General features: G+C 37.7%; 1 protein-coding gene across 13 annotated transcripts in view; it reads right to left on the bottom strand.

Moving 5' to 3' along the window:
- ATXN2 (ataxin 2) overlaps positions 1 to 25,689 on the bottom strand; it is a 119,488-nt gene that overhangs the window by 36,100 nt on the left and 57,699 nt on the right. For 5 of the 13 annotated variants that reach the window (XM_036754883.1, XM_036754852.1, XM_036754832.1 and 2 more), the window contains 7 exons: positions 16,775 to 16,789; positions 13,218 to 13,342; positions 7,726 to 7,817; positions 7,116 to 7,313; positions 6,409 to 6,587; positions 4,539 to 4,748; positions 1,331 to 1,513 (listed from right to left, as the gene is read on the bottom strand). In XM_036754883.1, the coding sequence (XP_036610778.1) occupies positions 1,331 to 1,513; positions 4,539 to 4,748; positions 6,409 to 6,587; positions 7,116 to 7,313; positions 7,726 to 7,817; positions 13,218 to 13,342; positions 16,775 to 16,789 (1,002 nt within the window). The remainder of the gene's footprint in view (positions 1 to 1,330; positions 1,514 to 4,538; positions 4,749 to 6,408; positions 6,588 to 7,115; positions 7,314 to 7,725; positions 7,818 to 13,217; positions 13,343 to 16,774; positions 16,790 to 25,689) is intronic. The other 8 variants (XM_036754900.1, XM_036754910.1, XM_036754841.1 and 5 more) reach the window with 3 other exon arrangements.

The following is a 25,689-nucleotide window of genomic DNA, read 5'->3' as shown; positions in this document are numbered from 1 at the left end:
CCAACTAACTTAGCCCTCATTTTCCTCCCAACTATAAAACCATTAAACACATACATAACCTAACTCTTGCTGCTTTCCTCACCTAAAAATTCACTCCACATAAACTAGGGAAGCCATACATCTCATGCAGCCAAAAGGGTACACAACTCAAAACGTGGTTCAGGCGTCTAAATCTGGAAGAAAGTGTCTATCAGTACACACGCCTGTTACAACTCAAATTCAAAAACAGCACTGATCTAATTCACTTCAATGTTCCTCCTTAAAAAGCTAGGAGGATCACTTGATCAAATAAAAATCTGCTTAAACCTTACAAAATCCTATTAGAATGAAGAAAAAATGTCAGTTTGTAAATGCTGAGTGTTTTGAATGTTTCCTCTTCCATGGAGGAGGCAGGATGCTATAGACTAAAGGAGGAACCCGAGTTCCAATCCCAGGCTCGCCACTGCCCTAGCTAAGCCGCCCACTCTGGGACAGCCTCCGCACACCTCCAACGCTCCTCCACCACGAGATCTCAGATCACAGGACCAGTCCTAAATCCAAAGACAGCTTCAGATGAACAATGTTCTTTTAAGTGATTAATTAAGCGCACTGTCACAAAAAGTTTAGTTTTAATTTTAATCTGAAGATAAATGACAAATGGAGAAGGTCACGAAAAGGAGAAAGGGAATCACAATGTCCTGGCCCTAAGGTCATTTTCCTCAATGAAGGAATTTCTAAAGAAGCTACCAACAAAGGAAATACCTGAACTTCAAGGCAAAAAATGGGATAGGGCTTTTTGTTGTTGTTGTTTTAAAAACACAACTTCAGAGATTATATACTGGAAAAGAAAGGTGAGGTACAAATGAAAGACATCAACACAAACATCTAAGAGAGAAACCACCTATTCTGTGCACTTTGAACTAACGATGGAAGAAACATTTAAGAATATAGTCAAGGAAAAGCAGCAGCCCTATTACATACTATAGCTACTTAAGGGTCATTTTCTCTAAACGAACCAAACATTCATAAAACTTCTGCCTCTGATTTTGAGTGTGAAACTCCAAGCAAGTAGAAAGATAATCCAGGAATTTGGCAATGGAAAAGATTTAATTGTGCCTCTCCACTGTATAAATGTGCATATGACGACCTAGGCATGGGGGGAAAAACAGGCTGATGAGCTCTTATTCTTCAAGTTAAATTTAACTGTAGTCTCCTTAAGCTGGAAAAATTCCGAGCATTGTGACCATGAATCCTGGCTAGGTTATCTGGGAAAATCCCCAAAAGACTTAAATAACTTCATACCAGTAATCCCAAGCATATAGATTATACCCCCAAGCAAAACTTTACGTACCCCCACTGACCACTGATGACCACGTTCCTCCTGAGGGGCTACTCCGTACCACAGGAGGAGCAGGTACTTCTCCTGGTGCATTGTGGGAAACAAATTCTAAACCACTGGAGATTGAACCCCTCCCAGTAGAAACTCGATGACCACGAGGGTGTCGTTGAGCCTTTGGCGACATCCTTGGTGGTCCTAAAGAAGGAGAGACAATAAATACTATGTGAATTCTACAAAATCTACTTTTTGCTTTTTAAATGGATGCACATACAAATGGCAGTTTGCTTACAGGAATACTATTTGTAAAAATTATGAAATTTGATATTGATCACACTTAAGAAAAAGAGGTGAACAGAACTGCTGAATATTGTTTTTAAAGAACATCACATTGGTTTTATAACAGGGCTACCAATTCCCTCAAAGAATGAATGCCATGTAATCTGCCCAACAAAACTAATTTTATCTTATTTAAATACATACCATATGGGCATTCTTTGAAAATTGTAGCCACCAAACTAATAAGGTACCTATTAAGTCCTTCCTGACAGAAGCCTCCAATGTCCTGAAATATATGCTGATAAATCTAAAGTTTTTCCACAACCTCCCTATCAAGTGATAATCTAAAATTAAAATCTAAGCATTACAACATGGAAGTCAAGTCAAGTATTTGTTGCTGTTGTTTTATTGGTGATGAAAATTCTATTGAATGTGCTATTAAAATTCTGAGTAACTGATGATATTAGGACAATCACTACTTTGTGGATATTTTCTTTGATAGGGAAAACTCTCCAGTAAGGAAACCAATACAGACTGGCGACTGCCCTGCTGCTTGTGGTCTTAGCTGCTTGGGACACCAAGAGGCCAAGATTCCACAGCTATTATGTGTCAGAGGCAAGGCCCAAACCTTTATCTTTATGGCCTTGAGGCCGGCTCTCCACTCACTGCCCCAAATTCACCTCCCACTTTCATGATTTCTAGCAGTAAAATTACGTTAGCTGTGTCAGAAAGAGGCTGACTGCTGTTTCTGAACAGTTCCACACAAGAACAAGATTGGAAGGTAAAATAATTAAACAGGTATCAAAATGAGAGTTGTCACTGCCGGTTTTCCTCACACATGCACCATGAAGTACAGCCTTTTAGATTCCTGATATGAAAAGGAAAGTAGCCACCATCGACTCGTCTTAATTACACGGCATGGTTTTTCAAAAAAAGTGTCTATCTAGGAACAATGTAGAAATTTAATCATGTTTGCATAGCTTATACATCGTATAACACTAAAAATTGTCCAAGCAATAAAACTGTTATAATAAAAAATACATATGTATATATATTATGTAAACAATAAAAATGTTGTTATATCTGGAACAATTGTGAAATTAAATGAAGTTTAAAAGTTTTGTCTTTTCTTTCAGAATGTTTACTACAATATATCTTGGTTTATACAAAATTAACGATAATGATAATGACAGCAGCAAAAACATTCATACCACACTTTAAGTTTTGCAAGGCATCATATAAATATCTCATTTGAGCCTCACATCAACCCTGGGAATTGGGTCCCATTATGATCCCCATTTTATAGATGAGAACAGTGAGGCAGAGAGAGGTGAAGTGACTTGCCCAGGGTCACACAATTTGTCTGTGTCTAAGGCTGAATTTGAAGTCAGGGCTTCCTGATTCCAAGCCCAGTGTTTTATCCATTGTGCCATCTAGCTGCCTGATATTTAATTTAATAGTGACAATTCTGAATTCAAACTGCTTCAGTATGCAACCACATGAATAAAGGATCTTTAACTCAAGTTAAAAGAAAAAAAACATCATGCAAAGGTATAGAAAGTATACATCTATAATCATTTCTTGTCCAAACAGTACAATTCTGAAATAGACTGTCATAACACATAATGGTCATGCCAAAATCATTAAGATGAAGGATGCCTTGCCTACTGCATTAAGGTTATATATTCATTTGAGAAACAACGTTTAATATTTCATCAGAATGTTACATTTCCTTTTTGTAACAAATGACCTTGGAAAACAAGCAATACCTGCTGGTCTAGGTATTAACAGCTCCAATTGAGAGCACATCATACTTACATAACCAAGACACAAAATTTATTTTAAATATAGCCATCATCACATTAATTTCCTTACCCCCCCTAAATTTTATATTGACTGAAACTGAAATTTTATAAAAGCAGATTAGATTAAACTTAAACACAAATACTTTGAGCTAGCATCTAGAATTACAAAACTTAAAAAAAAAATGTTTATTCCTTGCACCTGAACCAAGAAGCAATCTTCCTGCACTACACACTTTTGTATCTGTGAGTCACAAACTAGAATTTAGTATCAAGTATAGAATCAGGCCACGGAACAAAATCTAAAGTTTCAATAGGAGCAAAAAATAGTCAAAGTTCTCTGTCAGTTTAAGCAACATCTTGATCTAGATTCATCTCCCATCTTAAAGTACTCCCCTTCACAATACGATATTTAAAAAAAAGACCCAAATGTACGGTTACATAATTCACTGTTTGAAAAGTAAAGCTACTTTTAGCATTACTGTGGAGGGGAACTAAAAGTACACTTTGCTCTTTGCATCCAAATGCTTCAGGGGATTAAACTAGCCCAATCATTTAGTGGCCTTTTCAATCGCAATAGAACAAACCAAAAGTACATTTATTTAATCATAAATCTAAAAGCATGCCTACCAACCATTGTTCAATAGGGAAATATGAGTCAGACACACACACTGGCACCAACAAGATATGCCTCTCAAAAATTATCCCAAATCTAATGCTATTGTCTGCTGACAGTAAAACAGTTAAATCAATGCCTTGACAAAGGATATGTCTATAGATAGATTTCCGATCTGAATAAAGAATGGGTGAAATCAGTTTGTTCATTCACACTCAATCATGAATTGGGGCAAAATAATTCACTTAGTACTGGAATTGACTTTAGTGTTATAAAACAAGCATTATTATACTGCTTTGAGTTTTGCTTCTATCCACTGGGGATATTTTGTAGTTTCAGTCTTTTTAAAAATAAAATTTCTTTGTAAAAACAAAAAGTTAATAGAAATAGTTTTGATTAAACTAAAGTTAAAACGTGAAAATTATAGGTTACTAAAATAATGAAGAGGAAACAATTTTGTAATTATAAACTCACACAGGAGTTAAACAAAGACAAACAAAAATATGAACAAATTGTGGTATTGTACCTTCTGAAGACATGCGTTTAGGCATAGTAGAGACAGGAGCTGGAGAACCATGAGCAGAGGGGTGAGACGGGGGTCTGGATGGCCTCGAGGGGGGCCTGGAGGGCGGCCTTGTAGGGGTGGCTGCCCGAGGTGGAAGAGAGTTGGGACCTGACTGGTAGCGAGAAGGTGGGCGAGAGGAAGGAGATGGGCAAGGCGATGGCCAGGGAACACCTGACAGAACAAATGATATGAAGGAAAGTATAAAAACTAAAGAAAAAATCATGGGGGGAAAAAAGTAAACAGAAGAAAAAAAAAAAAAGGAAAATGACAAAAATGATTTTTTTGTACGTTGAACCCTTTGAGGACAGTCATATGATCTGGTTCTTGGCATAGTTAAACAACTAGTCAAAGTTCACAAGTTTCTTTAAATGAGTCTGCCGAAACAAATACAGGTTCACAAAGGGTTAATTCAGATCTCCTCATCCTACTTGAGGAAGAAAGCCTGGTTCCTATGAAGGTTTCTCAGTACCGCCTTGTCCAGACAAGTACAGAACATACCAGAGGACTTCAAACAATAAAGCAACACAAAACTCAGGGAGAAAAGTAATGGACTACATCAGCTCTTACTTTTCCAATGTAACACCGTAATGAAGGCAAAGGGCATCGGCTCCCCCTACAGACACAGTTAAACCATCCAGCTCCTCATCATCTCCAATGCTACTATCACCTGCTGATGCTGAACCAACCCTCTGCAACTCCAAAGGCAGGGGAGCAGACCAAATCTTAACTTCTGTGGCTTTGCACATCAGTATCAATAGCAACTGGCTTAACATTTATTAGCCTTTTCAAAAAATAGAGGAAAGACCCGACCAAGCTGCTCTCCCAATGTGAAAACCTAAATAAGTTATGCAAACACTGGGCAGACACCACAAGAAAATTTACCTAAAATAAAATGCAGCTACAGAGTATTCAATAACCAAACACGGCTGTGCTGCTGTTGATGGATTATGTGTAACAGGTCAGTGCAGTTTCTAACTTTAAATGACAGCAGACTTACCTTGACTTTAGGAAAATTCCAGTTCTCCTCCCCAGAGGGTCTCCCACACTTGAGTATCCTGAACTTCAGGGCACTTTTCAACTTTTATTTGGAAAATTTTGAACATGATGCTACTTCACCACTAATTCTCTACTCAATGAGTAAAGAAAATTGACAAAAGATGTCAACATTCTGCTCAGCGCAAAAGCAGTTCCTAAGTTCCTGGAAACTGCAAAGATCATCTTACCCTTTAAAAAATACTCAAGAGTGTCTAGCTGGAGAGGAATTTTGGAGAAAGAAACGTAATGGAAAAAAAGGACGCTAGAAATTGAATGTCAGGTGAGTTTTTTTCTTTGTGCCTTTTCTTTTCAATCCTACTTAAACTTCAGTCATTTTTTTCAGTGGCACAATCCATTTAACAGCTCATTAGTAGTTATTAAGCCATGATACATTTACAACAAATATTTACAACCCTGTGGAAATGTTTCCATGAAACATTATACTGAAATGATACTATACATCCATTTTTAAAACCAAAAGATTGTTTAGTTTTTCCAATTTCTTTAAATCTAGACTATTGAGTAATGCATTGCATACCAATAAAATATCTTAAGAGACAATACTGCATCGACGTAGCAAATAGCTAACTGATGCACTTGCAAATGGATTCTACAAAGTGATTTTTATCAATTCAAGGTTCATAAAAATAAAAATTCCAAATTGCATAAACTACACTATTAAAATCAGTGAACACACAAGCACATATCATTTGTAAAAGATTTGAAATTTTAAAAGGATTTAAAACAAACTGCTTCAAAAAGCAATGAACTTCATGGACTGAGCCAAAACACTTGCCTCCATTAACGACTCTTTGGTCTGCTGCAGAATTCAGGCTAAACTCTGAAGTATGAGATCCAGATCTTGAAGGGGTGGGGCCGGATGCAGGCTGACCTATCCTTGGTGAATTTTGTCTACCACTTCCCCATGACATGACATCTCGAGTTCTTTGTCCAGGTGGAATGTACTTGCTTTCCCTGAAAGAGAAGAGTGATTCATTGACTGTATCAACATAAAATCTGGGAAAGGTGAAAACTGCCTGGTTTTAGTATGTGAAAAGCAATTTATATGAAAGGGAATAGTGCTCTGAAAGCATAAATATGAAAACAAAACAAAAACACTTAAAATGACAGTAAAAGTAGTTTCAAAGGTTCATAAAAGGAACTAATAAACTCTGATCTCAGCAGCATTAACATTTACCAAACTGCATTTCTAAGAATCATTGAGGAACAAGTAAAGAAGATACTACTTTATTACATGCGGCATAATATGGTAAGATTTTATCATCACTTTTTGGTTCCTCTTTAGGGCCACGAACTTAAAAGCTGGAAGAGATCTCAGTAATAAAGACCATCATCTTTCTGAACTCAAAAAAGGGTTAGTGCAAGTCACAAAAATGTTCCCAAGTAAGTAAGTTTGGATGAGTCACTTTAAGGATATGTACTCTATCCCACAGACCCTGCAGGAGGCATCTCAGCTACAGGGTCATGTTTTCCAGTAAATACCTAGTATTGCTGCCGTGCCCCTCTCGCTCACTGGCATTTCTCTGAACGGCAGTATACTTTTCTTCTTCACTTCTATCATCATTTTCAAGGGCTACCCGAGCTTTGTACTGAGCACTTGATTCAATTTCTTCTGCTAATTGGTTTGCTCGTGCTTCCCGTTTTAAAAACTCTTCTGAGTTATCTCTTTCTAATGGAACCCTAAAACATGGAAGAAAAAAATAAAACAAATACTTTAAAGTCATAGTTCAAAACGTTAAGGAATCATTTTTAAAAAGCAACAAATCTGACAAATCTGAAGGTCTTTAAAAAAAACTTATTCAAAGACTTCAATTCCTTGATATAGTTTAACATCTAACACTGTTGTTTAAATTGAGCGATCCCCCAAAACCTCTAGCCTTGAAACAGTCAGTTAGGTCTTGGCAAATTAACATAGACTTGTTTCAAGAACTTTTGCCTCCCCATAGAGACAAAAGAGCTACAGCACAGGCAATATTATTGTTATTCAAATTATTATCTGAAAAACCTGTAGGACAATTCCCCCCCCCAATTTCCTAAACTCAGAATGGGAAAAAAATCTCAAGTAAGATGAAAGAAAACTTTTGCAACTCACGTATATGATGATAAACTGCTATCGTAGGTGGAAACTACACCATAATTTTCTTCATTATACCGAAACATATCATTGGGATCCCATCCATTAGACTGGAAGAAAATGAAGCTCATTTTTTAAAACAGCAGTTTTTACTCCTTAGAATTTTCTACTGTGTTATCAATCTTTAATCAGTATTAAATATGCAGAGACCGTACAAAGTAAAACTTCCAAATAGGTGGACCAAAGCTGGACAATAATTTGCTACAAAAAATCATTTCATATTATAATGAGCCATAAAGTTATACTGGAATGGGGGTTAGCTTTGTTAATTTTCTTCTTCCTGTTTCTGTTATTTAATATAAGGGATGGCTCTCAGAGAACAAAATGTAGGTGACAAAAATTTTTTTAAAAGACAAAAAAAACTTGGCTAAAATGCTTTTGTTAAGTGATGAAGTAGAAAAGTTGAGATTGGGACACATAATCTTTTACTAGTGGTAAAAGGTAATTCTTCAAACGTTGGTGGTCTGGTCCATGCACGGGCAGGGGATGTTCAAAGAAAGGACTATCACAGCTACCTTTCATCAGGTAAACTGTGAGAAAAAACTTTGACAGTATTTTCCAGTCACATTTTCAGTTTCACCAGAATTGCCTGAAAACACTGGATCCCCGGGGGCAAAAGGTCAGACCTGTTCTGCCATTCACTAAGTGTGTGTGATTTCAGTATATTAACTTCTCTAGGTTGGAACTGCCACAGAAGTAAAATGAAGCATTTAGATGACATGATCTGTAAGTTTTCTCTTTCCAATTCCAAAATTTTAAGTTGCTTTAATTGAGTTCTATTAAGTCATCCTAAAGGATCCCATTAGGTTCCACGAGACAATTTTCAGAAACACAGAACTTTGAGGAAGGAAGGCAGCAGGTTACAGAAGAAATCTGCCGGATTTTGAAGAGGAAGTGGGTTCAAAACCTTTCTCTATCACTTTAAAAAGTCACTTGAACTCTTTAGGCCTGAGTTTCCTTAACTGTAAAGTGAGGAGGTTATACTAGGTACCCAAGGTGCCTTCCAGCTCTACTGCTATGATTAAACAAGTCTCCTTATATTGATTCTCTCATTTCATTCTCTTAATCCCTTACAATCTGGCTTCTATCTCATCATTCCACTGATGAGGTCAGAAATGGCCCTCTCCAAAGTTACCAATGATCTTTTAGTGGCCAAATCCAAGGGCTTTTTCTCAATCCTCATTGTCTCTGCAGCCTTTGTCTACATGGATCACCCTCTTCTCCTGGATACTCTCTTCTCTCTCTCCTGTCTTTCCTCCGATTTATCTGACCACTCCTTCTTAGTCTCCTTTGTTTGATCTTCCCTCCACATCACATCCTCTGTCTTGAGCCCTCTTCTCCCCCTCTATACTCCTCGTCACTTTCGGGGATTTAATGACCATCTCCATGATGATGATTCTCCAATCTATTCATGCCGCCCTCACCTCTCTTGTTGACCTCCAGTATCACACCTCAAACTGGATGTCCAGTAGACATTGTAAACACATCCAAACTGTGCCTCATTATCTTCTAGTGACTCTTCTCCTTTGCAAACCTCCCTCTTACTATAGAGGACATTGCCATCCTCCTGGTCCCTCAGGCTCACAACCTAAGGAGTCATCCTCACTATCTCTGACCCTCCACATCCAATGTGCTGTCAATGTCTATCACTTTCACCTTTTTTAACATCTCTCCAATACATCCCCTGCTTTCCTGTGACCTGTCACCTCCACCCTACCCCCACCCCCACAAGCTGTAATCACCTCACCCCTCAACTGCTATAATGATCTAATGGTGGGTCGGCCTGCCTCTAGTCTTTCCCCACACCAATCCTTGAATCCAATTCAGCCACTAAAGTAATTTTTCTAAAGCACAGGTTCAACCATGTCACTCTCCTAATCAATAAACTCCAGTGGCTCCCTATTACCTGTCACCTCCAGGATCTAATACAAAATATTGTTTGGCATTCAAATCCCTTCATAACCTAGCTCCCTCCTACCTCTCCAGCATTCTCACACCTTCCCCACAACATACTCTTTGATCCAGCAACAATGGCTTCCTGGATGTTCCACAAACAAGACATTCCATCTCTGGGCTCCCAGCATTTTTTTCTGGCTCTTTCCCATGCCTGGAATGCTCTCCCTCTTCATCTTGGCCTCCTGGCCTCCCTGGCTTCCTTCAAGTTGCATCTAAAATCCTACCTTCTATAGGAAGCCTGCCCCAACCTCTCTTAATTGTAAGTCTTCTACCAACTGCTTCCTATTGATTGTGTAGATAGCTTGCTTGTACATAATTGGTTTCCTTGTTGTCTCCACCATTAGATTATGAGCTCCTGAAGGACAGTAACTATGGTTTACCTCTCTTTGTATCCCCAAAGCTTAGCACAGTGCCTGGCATATAGTAGGCAAATAATAAATGCTTGCTGACTAGGAGGGGATTCATTTCAGAAATATTCAATAAATTTAATGTGATCATCATCATAATGCTTAAAAATATCCTCAAAGACATAATTTTCTTAATAATTCAACTGGCAAAAGTGATAACTAGTTGTTCCTGTATCTGTAGAAAGACCAGAAGGTAGACTTCCCACTTAGTGCCACCCTCACTAGAGGATGACAGTCAGTGGTGGCCAAGAAAACTTCTCAACATGAAAATATATGCCCTAACTTGTGCAACATGCAGTATACTTTTGCCTCCAGTAATTTGTCTAATCTTACTCTTTGGTCTCTGATACCACATCCCTTCCACAACACAGTTTACACAGTGACTTAATTATGGCCCTTCAGCTATTCATTATACATGTACCATTCAACCAATTGTGCTATGTGGACCATTAAATTTCTAGTAGACAATTCAAAAAGGGGAATATAATTAAAAACTATCTTATGAAAATATCACCTCACACTTTTATTAACTGATCTCCTTACATCTAGTCTCTTGCCCCACTCCAACTGACTCCCCACAGAGCTACCAAATTAATATCCATAAAGCTCCATGTCACCACACCACACGTGACCATGTCACACAAACCTTCGCTCATTTCTTGTTGTCTTCATCTGATCACAATCTATTGTCATTCTACCTCCCTCTGCCTTGCATCACCAAACCCTGTGACTTCCAGTACCTCAAAACCACAGTTCTTTCCCAGGTCAGATCCCCCAGGCACAGGCTATATACTCCCCTCCTTCCTTCCCTATCTTTACCATCCAGTGAGTCAGGTCAAAGGTCCTCCTCTCTTGACTCTCTCCTTCCTGTATCCTATCACCACTTTCTCCCTACCAAGCCTCAGCAATGGATAATGAGCACCATCTTATCTCTTTTGGTTCCCCTTCTACCTATCTGACCATTCCTTCTCAGTTTCTTTTGCTGGATCATCTTCTATAATGCACCCACAAACAATAGATTTCCCTTAAGGATTTAACTGACCCTCCCTATATGTCATTTCACTCAGTAATCTCATCAATTGACATGGATCCAATTATCATCTCTATGCAGATAATTTTCAGTTCTATCAGTCTAGTCCTAAACTCTCTCCTGACCACAAGTCTCACATTTTCAACTGCTTACCGGGCACCTAAAACTAGATGTCCCACAGACAATTTATATTCAATATGCCCCCAAATGAACTCATTATCCCACCCCCCAACCCTCCTCTCTTTCTAACTTCCAAACTACTGTGTACGGTACCACCATCTCTCAAGTCACCCAGGCTTATAATCGAGGCGGTATTCTCAGTCTATGTCACCCATATCCAATCAGTTTCTAAGACCTTTCTCTTCTCTAACACTGCCACTGTCCTGGTGCAGGCCTGCTCATGGGTCTCCCTGTCTCAAGGCTCGCCCCACTCCAGTTTACCCTCCACTCAGTTGTCAAACTGATCTTCCTAAAGCACAGATCTAACCGTGTCACCTGCCTCACTGATAAGCTCAGGCACAATGTAAACTGCTTGAAGGCAGGAACCATTTCTTGCTGTCAGATTTTTTATCACCAGGAGAACCTAGCACAGTCACTTGCCCTTTGTAAGACTTTAATAAATGTTTTTTTTTTTAACTGAATCACTTAAAGCAAAGGCTGATATTGATTTAAGTCAAAGTATACTGTTTCCTAGATTAGTCTCTTGAATACTGGCAGCAATGCAAACCCCTGAGGGACTAAAGATACCACATCCAGTCCCATGCCCAAAAGTATCACCTCAAGATAACTAAGGATGCTTCACCTGTTACTGGCTAGGTGTTCTAGAAAGAACACTGGTTTTTATCAAGACATTAATTTTTGACAAACAGTCCAATATTTCTATTTTCCAAAATTCAGATATATAAAATGGTAACAGATGACCATATAGTTTTGATTTATCTTTACTAAGCATGTAGTATTGACAGGCTAAGATCACATAAATCTAAAAAATAGGAGGTAAAAAGCTAATTCTCCAGTCCAATAATTAAGTGTTACATGGAAGTGACTATGGTTGGGTTCTTTCAGATCCTTTGAAGTTGAACAAGATTAGAGCACTATTCTAGAAATAGAACATATCCATTATCTGAGAATTGGCCCAACTGGAGAAGAGGGTTAACACAGGGATTAGCTAACCACTCCTAAAAACCATGTCCTCAGGGATGCAGGAAGGGCACCACTGAAATCAGACCCTTCCAGGATACTCCTGTAGCCCTTGAAGTGTACGGAGGTGATCTGCAAGCTCTGGAAGGTCTCTATACAGTTGGATGGGCTACAAAACTAGACCTAGCAAAAGTGGTATGTGCAAAGGGGGAACTAGGGGCAGCTAGGTGGCACACTGAGTAGAGCATTGGCCCTGAATTTTAATCTGGCCTCAGACACTTGACACACTTACTAGCTGAGTGACCTTGGGCAAGTCATTTAACCTCAATTCCCCTGCCCCCCAAAAAAGGGGGGGACCATTATGTGATCAATGTTTTAGCCACAGCAATAATAAAGTCCACAAAGAGAGACCAAGAATAATATGCTCATTTCCCCCTCAACAACAGAGATGTTTAGCTTCTTAAATGCAAGCTATTATTGTCATAAATGAAACAGACATTCATAGGAAACATCATTGACTCTACAGCTCCATTTTTTTCAGATAGTGAAACCAGGTATAACCCAGGCTAAGTGTACTGCCTTTATCTTCATCTACTAATCTGAATTAAGAAGTTATTTGTAATTTTGAATCACAAACATAATTCACTAGGAATTAATCTTACTCCTATAAGACCATTATAAAAAGTTGAGAATTCTTGTATTGGCAACTTTTTGCATCAAGAAATGTTCTTATTTATATAACTAACCAACTTTAAAGAAATTCACTTCAATTAATTCTCCTAAAAAACTAGGACTGCACAGGATAATCACATGTACGATGACCTGATTTCTTATATTATGTGGTACTATAACAGCTAGCCAAGTGCCTACCATAGATAACTATACAATTAATGAACTGAATTGCAAATGTTACTTACAACATCAGTCTCTAAAGCCTCAAACTCTTCATTGGTGGCAGTTTCACCTCCATCCCATGGTTCAAGGTCCTTCTCTTTGTGTTCACCATTTACTTTAGCACTGATAGCTGAATCAGTAAAAGCATCTGTAAAAGATTTTAATTGAAAGGTCACTAAATCAGGCAAATAATTGCAAAGGATATTCTTAAGTTACAAGACAACTAAATAAGTGCACTGTTATAAAGTCTGAAAATCAGCTTTAGATTTGCCAACCCAATATTCACAATAAGGATGTTTTGAAGATTCAATTAGTTCAGACATGGTTCAATGAAAATTGCACATCATTCAATTAGTTCAGATATGGTTCAATGAAAATTGCACATCATTCTGGATGGCTATTAGAGATCATTTCAAACTAATACAATTTGAGGACGTGATATATTTTTTGCTGCTACAGTTAACATTAAAATAAATTATTTTAGATTTTTGAAGTGACAAAAAGATACCATCTATAACAAAGGAATCTTTTGCTTCACAAATCCATTATGTATACATTTATATTGTCTATGGCCAAAAACACAAGACTTTATTCTCCAAATCCAAAACATCCATATGCTAGGGACAGTTACTTTGGTCAGTATTTTAAACAGAAAAGAACAAAATCCAGGTATCTATAGAACTACTCTGTGTGAAGAAGGCCACTGCAACAATCATAAACTCCAATAAGGAAAAAGAGCCACTCGGTCCTAGGGAGTCTTCAAATAAAGGCTGAATAAGTACATGTTGGGTATGTCACAATGGAGACTCTTTTCACGTATGGGTTAGACTAGCTAGCCTCTGAAATCCCTTTGAATTCCTGTGTGATTCTGCAAAAGTAGTGAAGAGCCTGGAGTCACTTTATTAAGAACTTGAGAGTCAGTTGTTCTCAATCTACTACTGGGTATCTTTCTTCAGTCAATCACTGGAAGTCTGTCAATATCCTGTTCTCCTGTTACCCAGCAACAACAGCTTATAGGAACTAGAGGGCAGCAATGTCAAGCGATAAGTTCTTAAAGAAACATCTTCCTAGCTGGAATGCAGAAACCAAGCAGGCATTAAGCATGCAGAAATTAGAGTTAGGGGTTCAAATCTACCAGTTATGTGACCTTAGGCAAATCCTTTCTACATTTGCCAACTATAAATGAAGAAATGAGATGACCTTTGAGTTCTTTTTCCAGTTCTACGTAGTTATGATTTTATGACAAAATACTGAGTTTGCAACTCAATCAAGGTATGCCCTCTGGTGGAGAATATCAGCTCACAACCCTGGCCCAGTTAGTCCAAGCGTAGATGTAGCAAATTTGCCAGACACTGCTATCCCACTCCTGGAATTTGCCAGCACATGTCATAGAGAAGGATATTATAACTGAACCTAGACATTTTGTTTCATATAAGGAAACAAAAGGAAAAAGTACAACTACTTTGGACCTCCTGGGAACAAACCATCCCACAGCAGCTATAAATCAAGAGCCCTGGCCAAAAACCATGGAAATGATAGGGCCATGGCATCTACACCAGCTGCTCTCACTCAAACTAACTTCAAAATTACAGAAAGCTGTATGTGGTTGGTAGGGATGATAATTATCTACAATGCTAAGAGCTTTTCTCTCTCAATCTCTCCCTAATGTTCAAACCCCAATACCTAAAAGAATTCAAAGGAGAGTTTCTAATAAAGAGGGAATTTGAATCAGGTAAAAAACCAGTAGTTTAGTCAATCAAGTCTGCCTCCTGAGAACTACTATTAGTTATCTATCTGCCTTGGAGAAGCGGGTTTATAAGATCAGAAGAGGAATATAAGGGTGTAGGGGTCATCTCGTCCCAAGACACAGCAGCTGGAGACAGGGCACTGTGGGCCCAGGTCTGGCCTCAGACAAATCTTTATGCTTCTGTTTCCTCATCTATAAAGAGGTGGTTGGACTCCGTGACTTCTACTGTTCCTTTCAGCTCCAAATCAAGAAGACCTCACAAAAAGTATGTAGATTCAAAACGTCTAACGTCCAGCATAGTAGTACTATATTTTACATAGTAGGTATTTACTGAAAGCTGCTTGTTTTTGTTAAATTGGATGATTTGGTGTAACACAACATTAATATTTCTTTTTCAGTATCCTTTAAATAATGAAATTCATCTCATGAGCTTTTGGAATGTGAAATTTTGTACAATCTTCTCCTCAAAAGGAATTTAAATTCCTACTCAAAAAATAAAGAGGAAATCAAATATATAAACCTCCATCTAGCCATACTAAAACTATTAGATTTAGTAATTAGATGATCAATTTATATCTTCAAATTCACATTAATATACTATTTACAACCATTGTTAAAAATTTTCAAATAAAAAAAAACTAAGGCATTGTAGATTAAGTATCCAATATGAAAGATGTTTATGTTTTTGGATTCAGGAAACTAAAAGTCATGTGAAAAGAGTTGCAAATAGCAAGTGAAAAAACATTTTTTTTAAATTGAGCACTCCTTTGTTCTCTTTTAGAGGGTGTATGTGTGCTAAAATAAAGGTATCCTGAATTCTAAAAAATAACTTCGTCTTTGGGAAAGGGTCAAGACCACAACAAGCTGTCCTCAAATCCTAAGTTTGATACATAAAAGAAAGAGTTTTAAGTTGATTAAATGGGCATAACTCTGAGAAAAAAATTAAAGAGAGACTTCCCAACTGAAGCCAAAATGAAAAATCATCTATATATTTAAAGCCCACTTAGCAACAACTTTTCAACCCTATAGTGATTTGGCAGACCATGATTTGATTTCTAATAAGGGACACATCCTGCCAGCTTATTTTATTTTGCTTTGTCCTTCCTTTTTATCATCAATCTGGGATTTTGTGACACTGTCCTGCTAAAATAATTATTCAAGTGTCAATACGTATATATTAATTTCATTGAATGGTCAAGAAACAGACAATAATGGAAGGTGAAAGTTCAATAAAAACAAGTACAAGGTGAAATAATTAGTTTTCATATCATTAAGTGTTTTGACCAGAATTAAAGTCCCACTTTAAAGATGAGCTTTAGGAAATACAATACACAAAGGCAGAAAACTGAAGCAAGATGAACTATTATTTGTTAGACTTTGGAGAAAAACTTATTTGTAAGGCTACTGTGCCACCTGGCAATAAATGCTATGTGCAGGTTAAGATCCCAGTATTCCAACTACAGAATTTTAATATTAACCGTATTACTTTATCCTATCCCTTTTTTAGAGGCTGACCAAGTCTTACATACCTCATCCTGTACTGTCATCCAGATAATCTGCAAATACCTTTGATCAAGTACTCTAATTTTGTGCAGTTTGGCAATATGTATTATTTTGTTATTACATTTGAGATATCATAACTAAATAGCAAGGAAATCAGCTGGCAGTGAAATATTCTCAACAGTACAGTGGAAATTTGCATGCAGATTCTTATAGTGCCATAATACACAAGCCAAGTATATTAATGTCCATTACACAGTGGAGTGAGAAACGAGCATTATGACAGCAAGATGCAGTAACAAAACGGGACTGCTAAAAAAAAAAAAAGGTTACCTGTTTCTGAAGGAACTACAGATATAGAAAGAGAAAAAAAATTAAAATAATCAGATAAAGTCAAGAAAGATTTAATTCTTCAGTCCTCAGTAAGCCTGTCTCAATACATCTACGCATATGTGTATATATGTATATATACACATACACTCACATGTATGTACACACACACACACATGCGTACGCGCACTCACACACACACACGTAAAACCAAAGAAAGCTTCTGCTATCAAACACCCAACTCATAAACATTCCTTAGAGACAAATAAGGTTGCATGGAAATCTCCTTCCTCCCCTCCCCTCAAATCTATACCCCAAAATCCAAGGGGCAGCAATCTAGGTATCCTGAGCCAATGGCTCCACTCTGTGGCTGGAAGGAGAAAATTAATCACCATCTCCTTCCCTTCAGAAGATGGTTTCACTACCCCCTTTCTCTATATTTTACAAATTTCAGCTTCATAAATTTGATCTCAGAAAATCACTTCCTCACTAATATATCCTTTCAAATACATTCCCACCATTTTCCCAATCTATGCCCTGTCACTTCAAGGTAATTTCTTTCTTTCCCTTTTTTGTGCCCTACACCATCACCCCCGCTGAATTTGTAAGCCAAAGCTGATTTTTGTCAAGCAATAGCCTTAACGATAAATTTTAAAACGAATTCAATTTCATTTATTTTGCTTAATCACTAGCATCATAACAATATTGTTTTCTACATCTTTTCATTGCAAATATATAGTATTTCGACTAATTACATGCTCAACAAGATATTGTGGGATAGCCTAAATAGCTAACTGCCATTTATAACATTATTTCATTAAGAAAACAGATCTCCTAATAAACTTACAAATGAACTTTTGGATCTTATACATGGTAGTTTGGGACAGTTTGTTATTTAGAGAACAAAGACCAGGTTCTTGACTACACTTAGAATGTATTCATGCATTTCAAAGATTTGCAATACAATTGTAACTAAGGTTACATAATCTTTCTTTAAAAAATTGAAAATTATTGTTCATTCTTTAATTTTAAGTGACCCACCATAGACAATGAAAACATAAAAATGAACCCTTTGAAAAAAACTTAAATGGATTGATAGGGGTCCTTTTACTTTTAGTAAAGAGCTAACTCAACGTTCTAGCAAAAGGAATAAAACACTAAATTCAAGTCAGCCTTTAGTCAAAGGTACCTAAGGGGAATCCTAAAAAATTTCAACAGAAAACTAATGACTATAGAATAAATTCAATAGGCTACCACAAATATATTTATAATCCCCCACAAAATCCTATTCCAACACCTGATGATGGCATGGAAGTGGCCTTGGGTCCTCAAAGCTAAACCCACTAAGTGCAAGTTTTAGCAGGTTTCATCATGCCAGAAATCTTCAAATAAAATCCTAGACAGGAAATGAGTGGGCTTGGAGGGGTCAGTTCATAAAAGCCTCAAGAATTATTTGACCACATGAACCACCAGAAGAAAGTTAAGGTCTATAATTGCCCTCAGGCTCATGTGGCACCATTTGGCTTTTTGCAAGAACAGAAAAGCATACAGAGGATGTAACACTCACAATTTTAGACCATCTAGGAACATTAATTTAACAACAGGTATTCCAAATGCACAACCTTTTCTGAATAACCAAAAGGACTGAACTACCTTTGATGGTGACAATTCTAATGGGGGAAAAATAACCAGAAGACAAAAAAAAGTTGCAGCTAAATGGTAAGAGGGTTCACAGGCTCCCCCTGAAACAAACAAAAAAACCAATTGTTGGAGGTGGCTTCAATGACTAAAGTTATTATTGATGGAATGTTAGCAAAATGCAAAGTAAGCAAAGACAGAAAAGATATAAAATATAGACTGGCAAATCAGGAATAGAAAAAACTTCAAAAGACTAATAAAAGTTACTCATATTGAGAAATTAATTTTAATAGGGATAAATGTAAATTTCATTTTTAGCTCCTCAAAAATTTACTTTTCAAGTTTGAGGTGACACAACAATTCAGCTGAAAATGTTCAGGTTTTAATGGATAGTAAATTCAGCGAGTCAACTGAGATATAGCAGTGGCTCCCATTTAGTGCTTGACAAGCACTCAGGGTTTTCCCACAATGGTTAAAAGGGTTCTCATCTCAACATATCCTTCTTTTCCAACAAGTATGTCTGAAGCATTCTAAGTTTGTTTCTGAAATAATATGATACAATCATGATCACAATAATTTTCATCTTTGTGCAGCTATTATGTCCAACTCTGACCCCTTCTAACTAAGCACAGCCTGTTCTCAGTTTCTCAACTTGTCATCAAATTGTTTCCAAACCACCAATAAGGTTCAACATTCCTGCACAAATATGATTCCCAATGGTAAGAGACATGTGCATACTCTCATTTGCATACTCTACCATAATAGCTCCTTCCTTCCGGATACCCTATAATCTTAATGCATCAGCTATGTAATTACATAATCAAGATATTATAATCACAGATGGGTGGTACAGTGGATAGATACACTGTGCCTGGAATCAGGAAGATTTTAGTTCAAATCCAGCCTCAGATCCTTACTCTCTGTGTGATCCTGGGCAAGTCACTTAACCTGTGTTTGCCAGTTTCATCAACTGTAAAACCAGAAAAATAACAGTACCTATCTTTTAGGGTTGTGGTGAGGATTGAATGAAGAAATATTTGTAAAGCACTTTACAGTACCTGGCACAGAACAAGTGCTTAATAAATGCTTGTTCCTCCCTTTCTTACATCGCAAATGTGAAGTTGTTTGAAAAACACCCACTGGGCATGGGCATTTTACATGCCAACTTGAAATCATCATGGACCATAACAAATGTTCTGAAGAAAAAGATCTTATATTGCCTCTCACTGCAGTAGCAGGGCTGTTTTCAGATTTAAACTCATCTTCCAATTGTATTACTATTCTTCTATCTGGCATATTTTTTAACGAACTGAATGTCAACAATGATTGGTTGTTCTAGTAGTTTTTGTGAGATTGTAGTCCCAGTATGTTAGTGGTAGAAAAGATGAAAGTTACATCTGAAGAGATTCTTTCCTTTCCTTACAACGGTTAATGTATGGACAGCATGTCCCAAAAGTATCAGTGAAGTTTTAAGCTTTAAACTCAAAGATTTGCATGAATGTTGTTAAAAAAAAAAGGAATACATGCAACTGAATGTTAAGTACATTTATCATTTATTACTGCACTTATCATTAGCCAGTAATGAACAAAACATCTTAGCTAATTATTCATTTTCATCAATTGTTTAGGTGACTAAAAATGTACAAACCAACCAACCATATACAAGATAAATAGGAAATAACTGATAGCAGGAAGGCACTAGACTAGACTTAAGAGGGACTGGGAAAGAATTCCTGTATAAGGTAGGATTTTAATTGAGATTTAAAGGAAGGCACGGAGGTCAATAGTTAGAGCAATGGAGAAGTGTTCTGGGCACAAGGAAAGAAGGCCCAAAGTAAGGAAATAAAGAGTGTCTTGTACATGGAGTAGGCAAGAGGCCAGTGTTACTGGACCTAAGACCAGAAAGGCAGTGGGAAGTTACATTATAAAGGGGTCTGAATGGCACATAGGATTTTAGATTTAACTACTTTTCTCATGGGGGAAAAATGCCATCACACCACACAGATCTTTGGCTGATTAAAATAAAATAGAAAAAGAGAGAGAAAAGAAATAGTATCTTGTGTTTTTCTTCTGACCCTTGAACCTAAATCAGGGCAAGTTTTATCAAGGGGCAAGCTTCCTACACCTTAGTCAAGCTAATTTCATACTTCTTTGTTCATAGGTATGTATTTCATGTAGGATGTAGGATGTGAGCATTCCAACATACCTATCAGCTATAAATAGATTTCATTAGCATATCAAACTTCTCACACAAAATATGCTTCTAAAACAAGCAAGAATGATTTAATAAGATTATAAATATTTGAAAATTTTTTCCAATGTACACACAAATATTTTTCCTGACAATGCTGTCTTAAGGAAACATATCTACCTAGAAGCTGTTTCCTAAATTACCCTAAATCCAAGGAGCAGTAACAAAACATTGTCTGAGGATCCCGATCCTACATGGAGACAACAGTTTCAGACAGGGTCAATATTTTTTTTCCCTTGCCTATACTTATAGTTACATATGACGGCTTTCTTCAGAGGGGAGGGATCAAATGGAAGAGTTAAGAGAAAAACCATAACTACAGCTGAAAGTGACACTAAAAAAAGAGGGGAGTGGATATCAAAAGAAGTAGAGCAAAAAAAGAGTCAATGAAACATTAAAAAATAATCAGAAGAAAGTAAGTTCAAAAGGAGGCATAGATAAAATAGGGCAATTTTGTAACTAAAACATTAAATTTAACATACTTAAAAAAAAAACCACCACCAAGCTATATGTAATCAGATTCATGGTTGTGACATACACAATTCTCCTCTCAAACATAAGGAAATGTTGGCATTTTTGATGTTTACCAAGTTCATAAAAGTAAAGAAATTTAAAAAAAAAAACCAATTATCAGTAACAGTAAATCCCAGAATGAACTGAGGTGGAAACGTTTTGCATGAATTCGTATGTATAATGGGTATTGTATTTGCTTTGCAGGGCTGGGGAGGGGGGTGGATTTTGGTACTAAAAATAAAATTGAATGAGGAAAAAATATGGACAATACAACTTTTTTTAAAATCATGATTTTACAGATGGAGGCACAAGGTCCTAGGCAACAGCATGAGCATACTAAGAGGTACTTCCTGATCTATCCTGGTCGCCTTCAAGTCTCAATTCACAGCCTACCTTCTGTAACAGGCTTTTTCAGGTTCTTCTCAATGCTAGTGGCTTCCCTCTGAGATTACCTCCAATTTACCCTGTGTCTATCTTGTATGTACATAGTTGTTTACATGTTGCAGCCCCCATTAGATTGTGAGCTCCTTAAGGTCAGGGACTGTTTTTGTCTTTGTACTCTTAGAACTTAGCATTGTGCAGGGCACACAGTAAGAGCTGAATATGTGCTGACTGACAAATTATGCTCATTTCCTTTTTAATAGAGATTTACTAGACTGTCAGTTCAAGGGAATAAGACAGACATAATTCAATTTTGTCCCAGAATTTTTTCTTAGCAAGTTCCTTAAGATATTGGTAAAATTGAGAAACCTGGCTCAGTAATAATATGGTTATCTGCTTAAGCCTATATCCTCAGGCAACACATGGAATACAGGGTTCAGTTCTGGAGGCACAATTTAAAGAGTGCTTTAAGTGAAAGAGATCCTGACTGACAGCCTGAACTCGGGCACTACAAGCATGCATTAGGTGGAGGCAGAACACTACTGATGGGAATGAAGAAGAAAGGAAAGAATCAAAAATGTATAAGACTTCGAGAGCATGTGCAAGAAAGAGAGAGCGAGCATGAGAGCAATTCAAAGGGAGATGGAGAAACGGGCTTGGAGAGAAAATAAGGAGTTGGGGGGGGGGGGGGCGGTGGAGCCAAGATGGCGGCTGGAAAGCAGGGACTTGTGTGAGTGCCCCACCAGGTCCCTCCAAAAACCTATGAAAAATGGCTCTGAACAAATTCTAGAGCTGCAGAACCCACAAAATAGCAGAGGGAAGTAGGGCTCCAGCCCAGGACAGCCTGGATGGTCACTGGGTAACGTCTATCGCGCACAGAGCTGGGAGCAGAGGGGAGCGGAGCCCAGTGTGGGCCGCACCCAGACCAACCAGACTGGGAGCCCAGTGAAACAGGCCCTAGCGCCCTGAATCAGAGAGCTGTGGCAGTCACCAGACTTCTCAACCCACAAACACCAAAGACAACAGAGAAGGTTAGCGGGAAAAGCTGCAAGGAGTGAAAAGGTTCAGCCACCACCCTGGGGGCAGCAGAGGAGGTGCAGCTATAGAACTACAGCTGCAGCTGCTTCCAGCCCCAGGCCCACTTGGTAGGAGGAATTAAGTGGCGGATGAGAGCAGGAGTTCAGAGCCTCTTAGATCTGAGTCAGGTCCAGGTTGGTGGTTCTTGGGGGAGGAGGAACGCTGGTGTGGCAGAGCTTGCTGTGTAGAAATAACTCTGAAAACAACAGTACATCCCCTCAAGCTTGAAACAAAGTACTCTTTACAAGCAGTCGTACCCTGACGAAAAACTCAAGGGTCAAGTAAGTTGGCTGGTAACATGGCCAGGCAGCGAAAACACGCCCAGATTCAGTCTCAGACCTTGGAATCTTTCTTTGGTGACAAAGAAGACCAAAACATACAGCCAGAAGAAGTCAACAAAGTCAACGGGCCTACATCAAAAGCCTCCAAGAAAAACATGAACTAGTCTCAGGTCATGGAAGAGCTCAAAAAGGATTTGGAAAAGCAAGTTAGAGAAGTAGAAGAAAAACTGGGAAGAGAAATGAGGGTGATATGAGAACACCATGATAAACAAGTCAATGACTTACTAAAGGAGACCCAGAAAAATACTGAAGAAAATAATACCTTAAAAAATAGACTAACTCAAATGGCAAAAGAGCTCCAAAAAGCCAATGAGGAGAAGAATGCCTTGAAAGGCAGAATTACCCAAATGGAAAAGGAGGTCCAAAAGACCACTGAAGAAAATACTACTTTAAAAATTAGATTGGAGCAAGTGGAAGCTAGTGACTTTATGAGAAACCAGGATATTATAAAACAGAACCAAAGGAATGAAAAAATGGAAGACAATGTGAAATATCTCCTTGGAAAAACCACTGACCTGGAAAATAGATCCAGGAGAGATAATTTAAAAATTATTGGACTACCTGAAAGCCATGATCAAAAAAAGAGCCTAGATATCATCTTTCAAGAAATTATGAAGGAGAACTGCCCTGATATTCCAGAGCCACGGGGCAAAATAGAAATTGAAAGAATCCATCGATCGCCTCCTCAAATAGATCCAAAAAAGAAATCTCCTAGGAATATTGTCGCCAAATTCCAGAGCTCCCAGATCAAGGAGAAAATACTGCAAGCAGCCAGAAAGAAACAATTTGAGTATTGTGGAAACCCAATCAGAATAACCCAGGATCTGGCAGCTTCTACAGTCAGGGATCGAAGGGCTTGGAATACGATATTCCGGAGGTCCATGGAGCTAGGATTAAAACCAAGAATCACCCAACCAGCAAAACTGAGTATCATGCTCCAAGGCAAAATATGGACTTTTAATAAAATAGAGGACTTTCAAGCTTTCTCAGTGGAAAGACCAGAGCTGAATAGAAAATCTGACTTTCAAACACAAGAATCAAGAGAAGCATGAAAAGGTTCCTCAGGAGACAAGTAAGATGACCTGGTACTCCCATTTCTTCAAGGACTTGCCAGATTTTGTCATGATCCACACAAAGACTTTAGTGTAATCAAATGAAGCAGAAATAAACATTTTTCTAGGGGGGAAAAAAAAAAGAAAATAGGGAGTTCATGTGATATGACATTTGAATGGAAACATACACTGGGGGAAAAAGTCAGTGCTAAATACACTGATGTAAGGGCAAGGTACAAAAATTATAGCTAAGTCTATGGGAGGTACTAAACTATAAATGAATTGAGTTGAGAACCAAGATGTATGGGGCATCTACATTTACAGGATGGGAAGAGAAGGCAGGAAAAGTAAAAGATCAAACAGAAAGGAAGACAACTAAAATAGAAGAATCAAAGAATATAAAAGCTGGAAGGGGTGAGACAAATAATGCAAATTCATTTGACACATGAGTAAACTGAGGCCCAGGGAGGCAAAAGTACTTGGGTGGGATCAGCTAATAAATGGCAAAAACTTGAACTAGGGTTTTGTAATAGCTAGCTCAGTTTTTTTTTTCTTCCACATTACTCTGCTTCCAAAGTAGAAAGGAGAATTTAAAGAGTGTGTGTGTGTGTGTGTGTGTGTGTGTACACAGAGAGCTACAAAATGAATTCACAAAATGGGACTATACCAGAAGTCTACAATTTAACCATTAAAGAATGGATTCTGCAATTGTTTTCTGTATCCTACTTATCTTTACTTATTTTTTTGTCCTGTTGCCTATCATCAGTTTCTCTTCAGGACACAGGGAAAATTCAAATTCATCAACTTTAGGTACTAAGTCTTATTAATTCGCACTTTACTACTAACACAAGATCCCATCAGGGTTACATAACTGCATGCAATTATCTCATAACTGCTTTGGGGTTCTCCAAAGATGTGGCAGCCAGGTTTCCAAGTGAGGACTGAGAGAGAGTTACCAAATAAAATTCTGTTAAACAACCATCTGACAATCCAAACAGTACATCTATTATATACCCAGGGCTACAGGTAACTTTAAGAGATTATTTGGAAGCTGTTTGAAGACAGCATACAAGATGAACTGACTGATTTATTCACTCCCAATTTCCCGTCATAGATCAGGTTACCTCCTATTACAGTGAAAATTCAAGATTCAAACCCTGGCTGTAAATCCAGAGCTCTTTCTAGTACACCTTGCTATTTCTACTGTAAAATAAAAATAAGAATAACACCTACCTCACAGAATTGAGAGGAGGAATGAGATAATATTAAGTAAAGTACTTTGCAATTCTTAAAACACTTCTAGCCATTACGATGATTATGCAAAATTCACAAAAGTAAAATCATGTCTGTGAGACTTTGTTCTAGACTCAAAAAGCTAAAAGAGTTATGAGCAAAGCTCAGTCATCTGGAAATAACAGTGGTCATGTTGCTCAAAATCTAAATTAAGAAAAGTTACTCCCTTGAAAAGTAGAGAATGAAAACTATTTAGAAGTAGGGTAAGAGGCATTTGATAATGTAAGTCTGAAATTCCAAGACTGAGTACATGAAAACCAAAGTCACAGCTTTCACTCCAAGCATTCAGCTATTCCCTACTTAAGCTGCCATGTTAGGTCATTTTCTTTGGCAAAACAGTAATGCAGTCTAGTGTAGTGGACCAACTTATTC

The sequence above is a fragment of the Trichosurus vulpecula genome, chromosome 1 (genome assembly GCF_011100635.1).
Source record: "Trichosurus vulpecula isolate mTriVul1 chromosome 1, mTriVul1.pri, whole genome shotgun sequence".
Classification (NCBI taxonomy): Eukaryota; Metazoa; Chordata; class Mammalia; order Diprotodontia; family Phalangeridae; genus Trichosurus; species Trichosurus vulpecula.
Note: the sequence above shows the minus strand (reverse complement) of the source record. Positions and strands in the feature narration are given on the sequence as shown.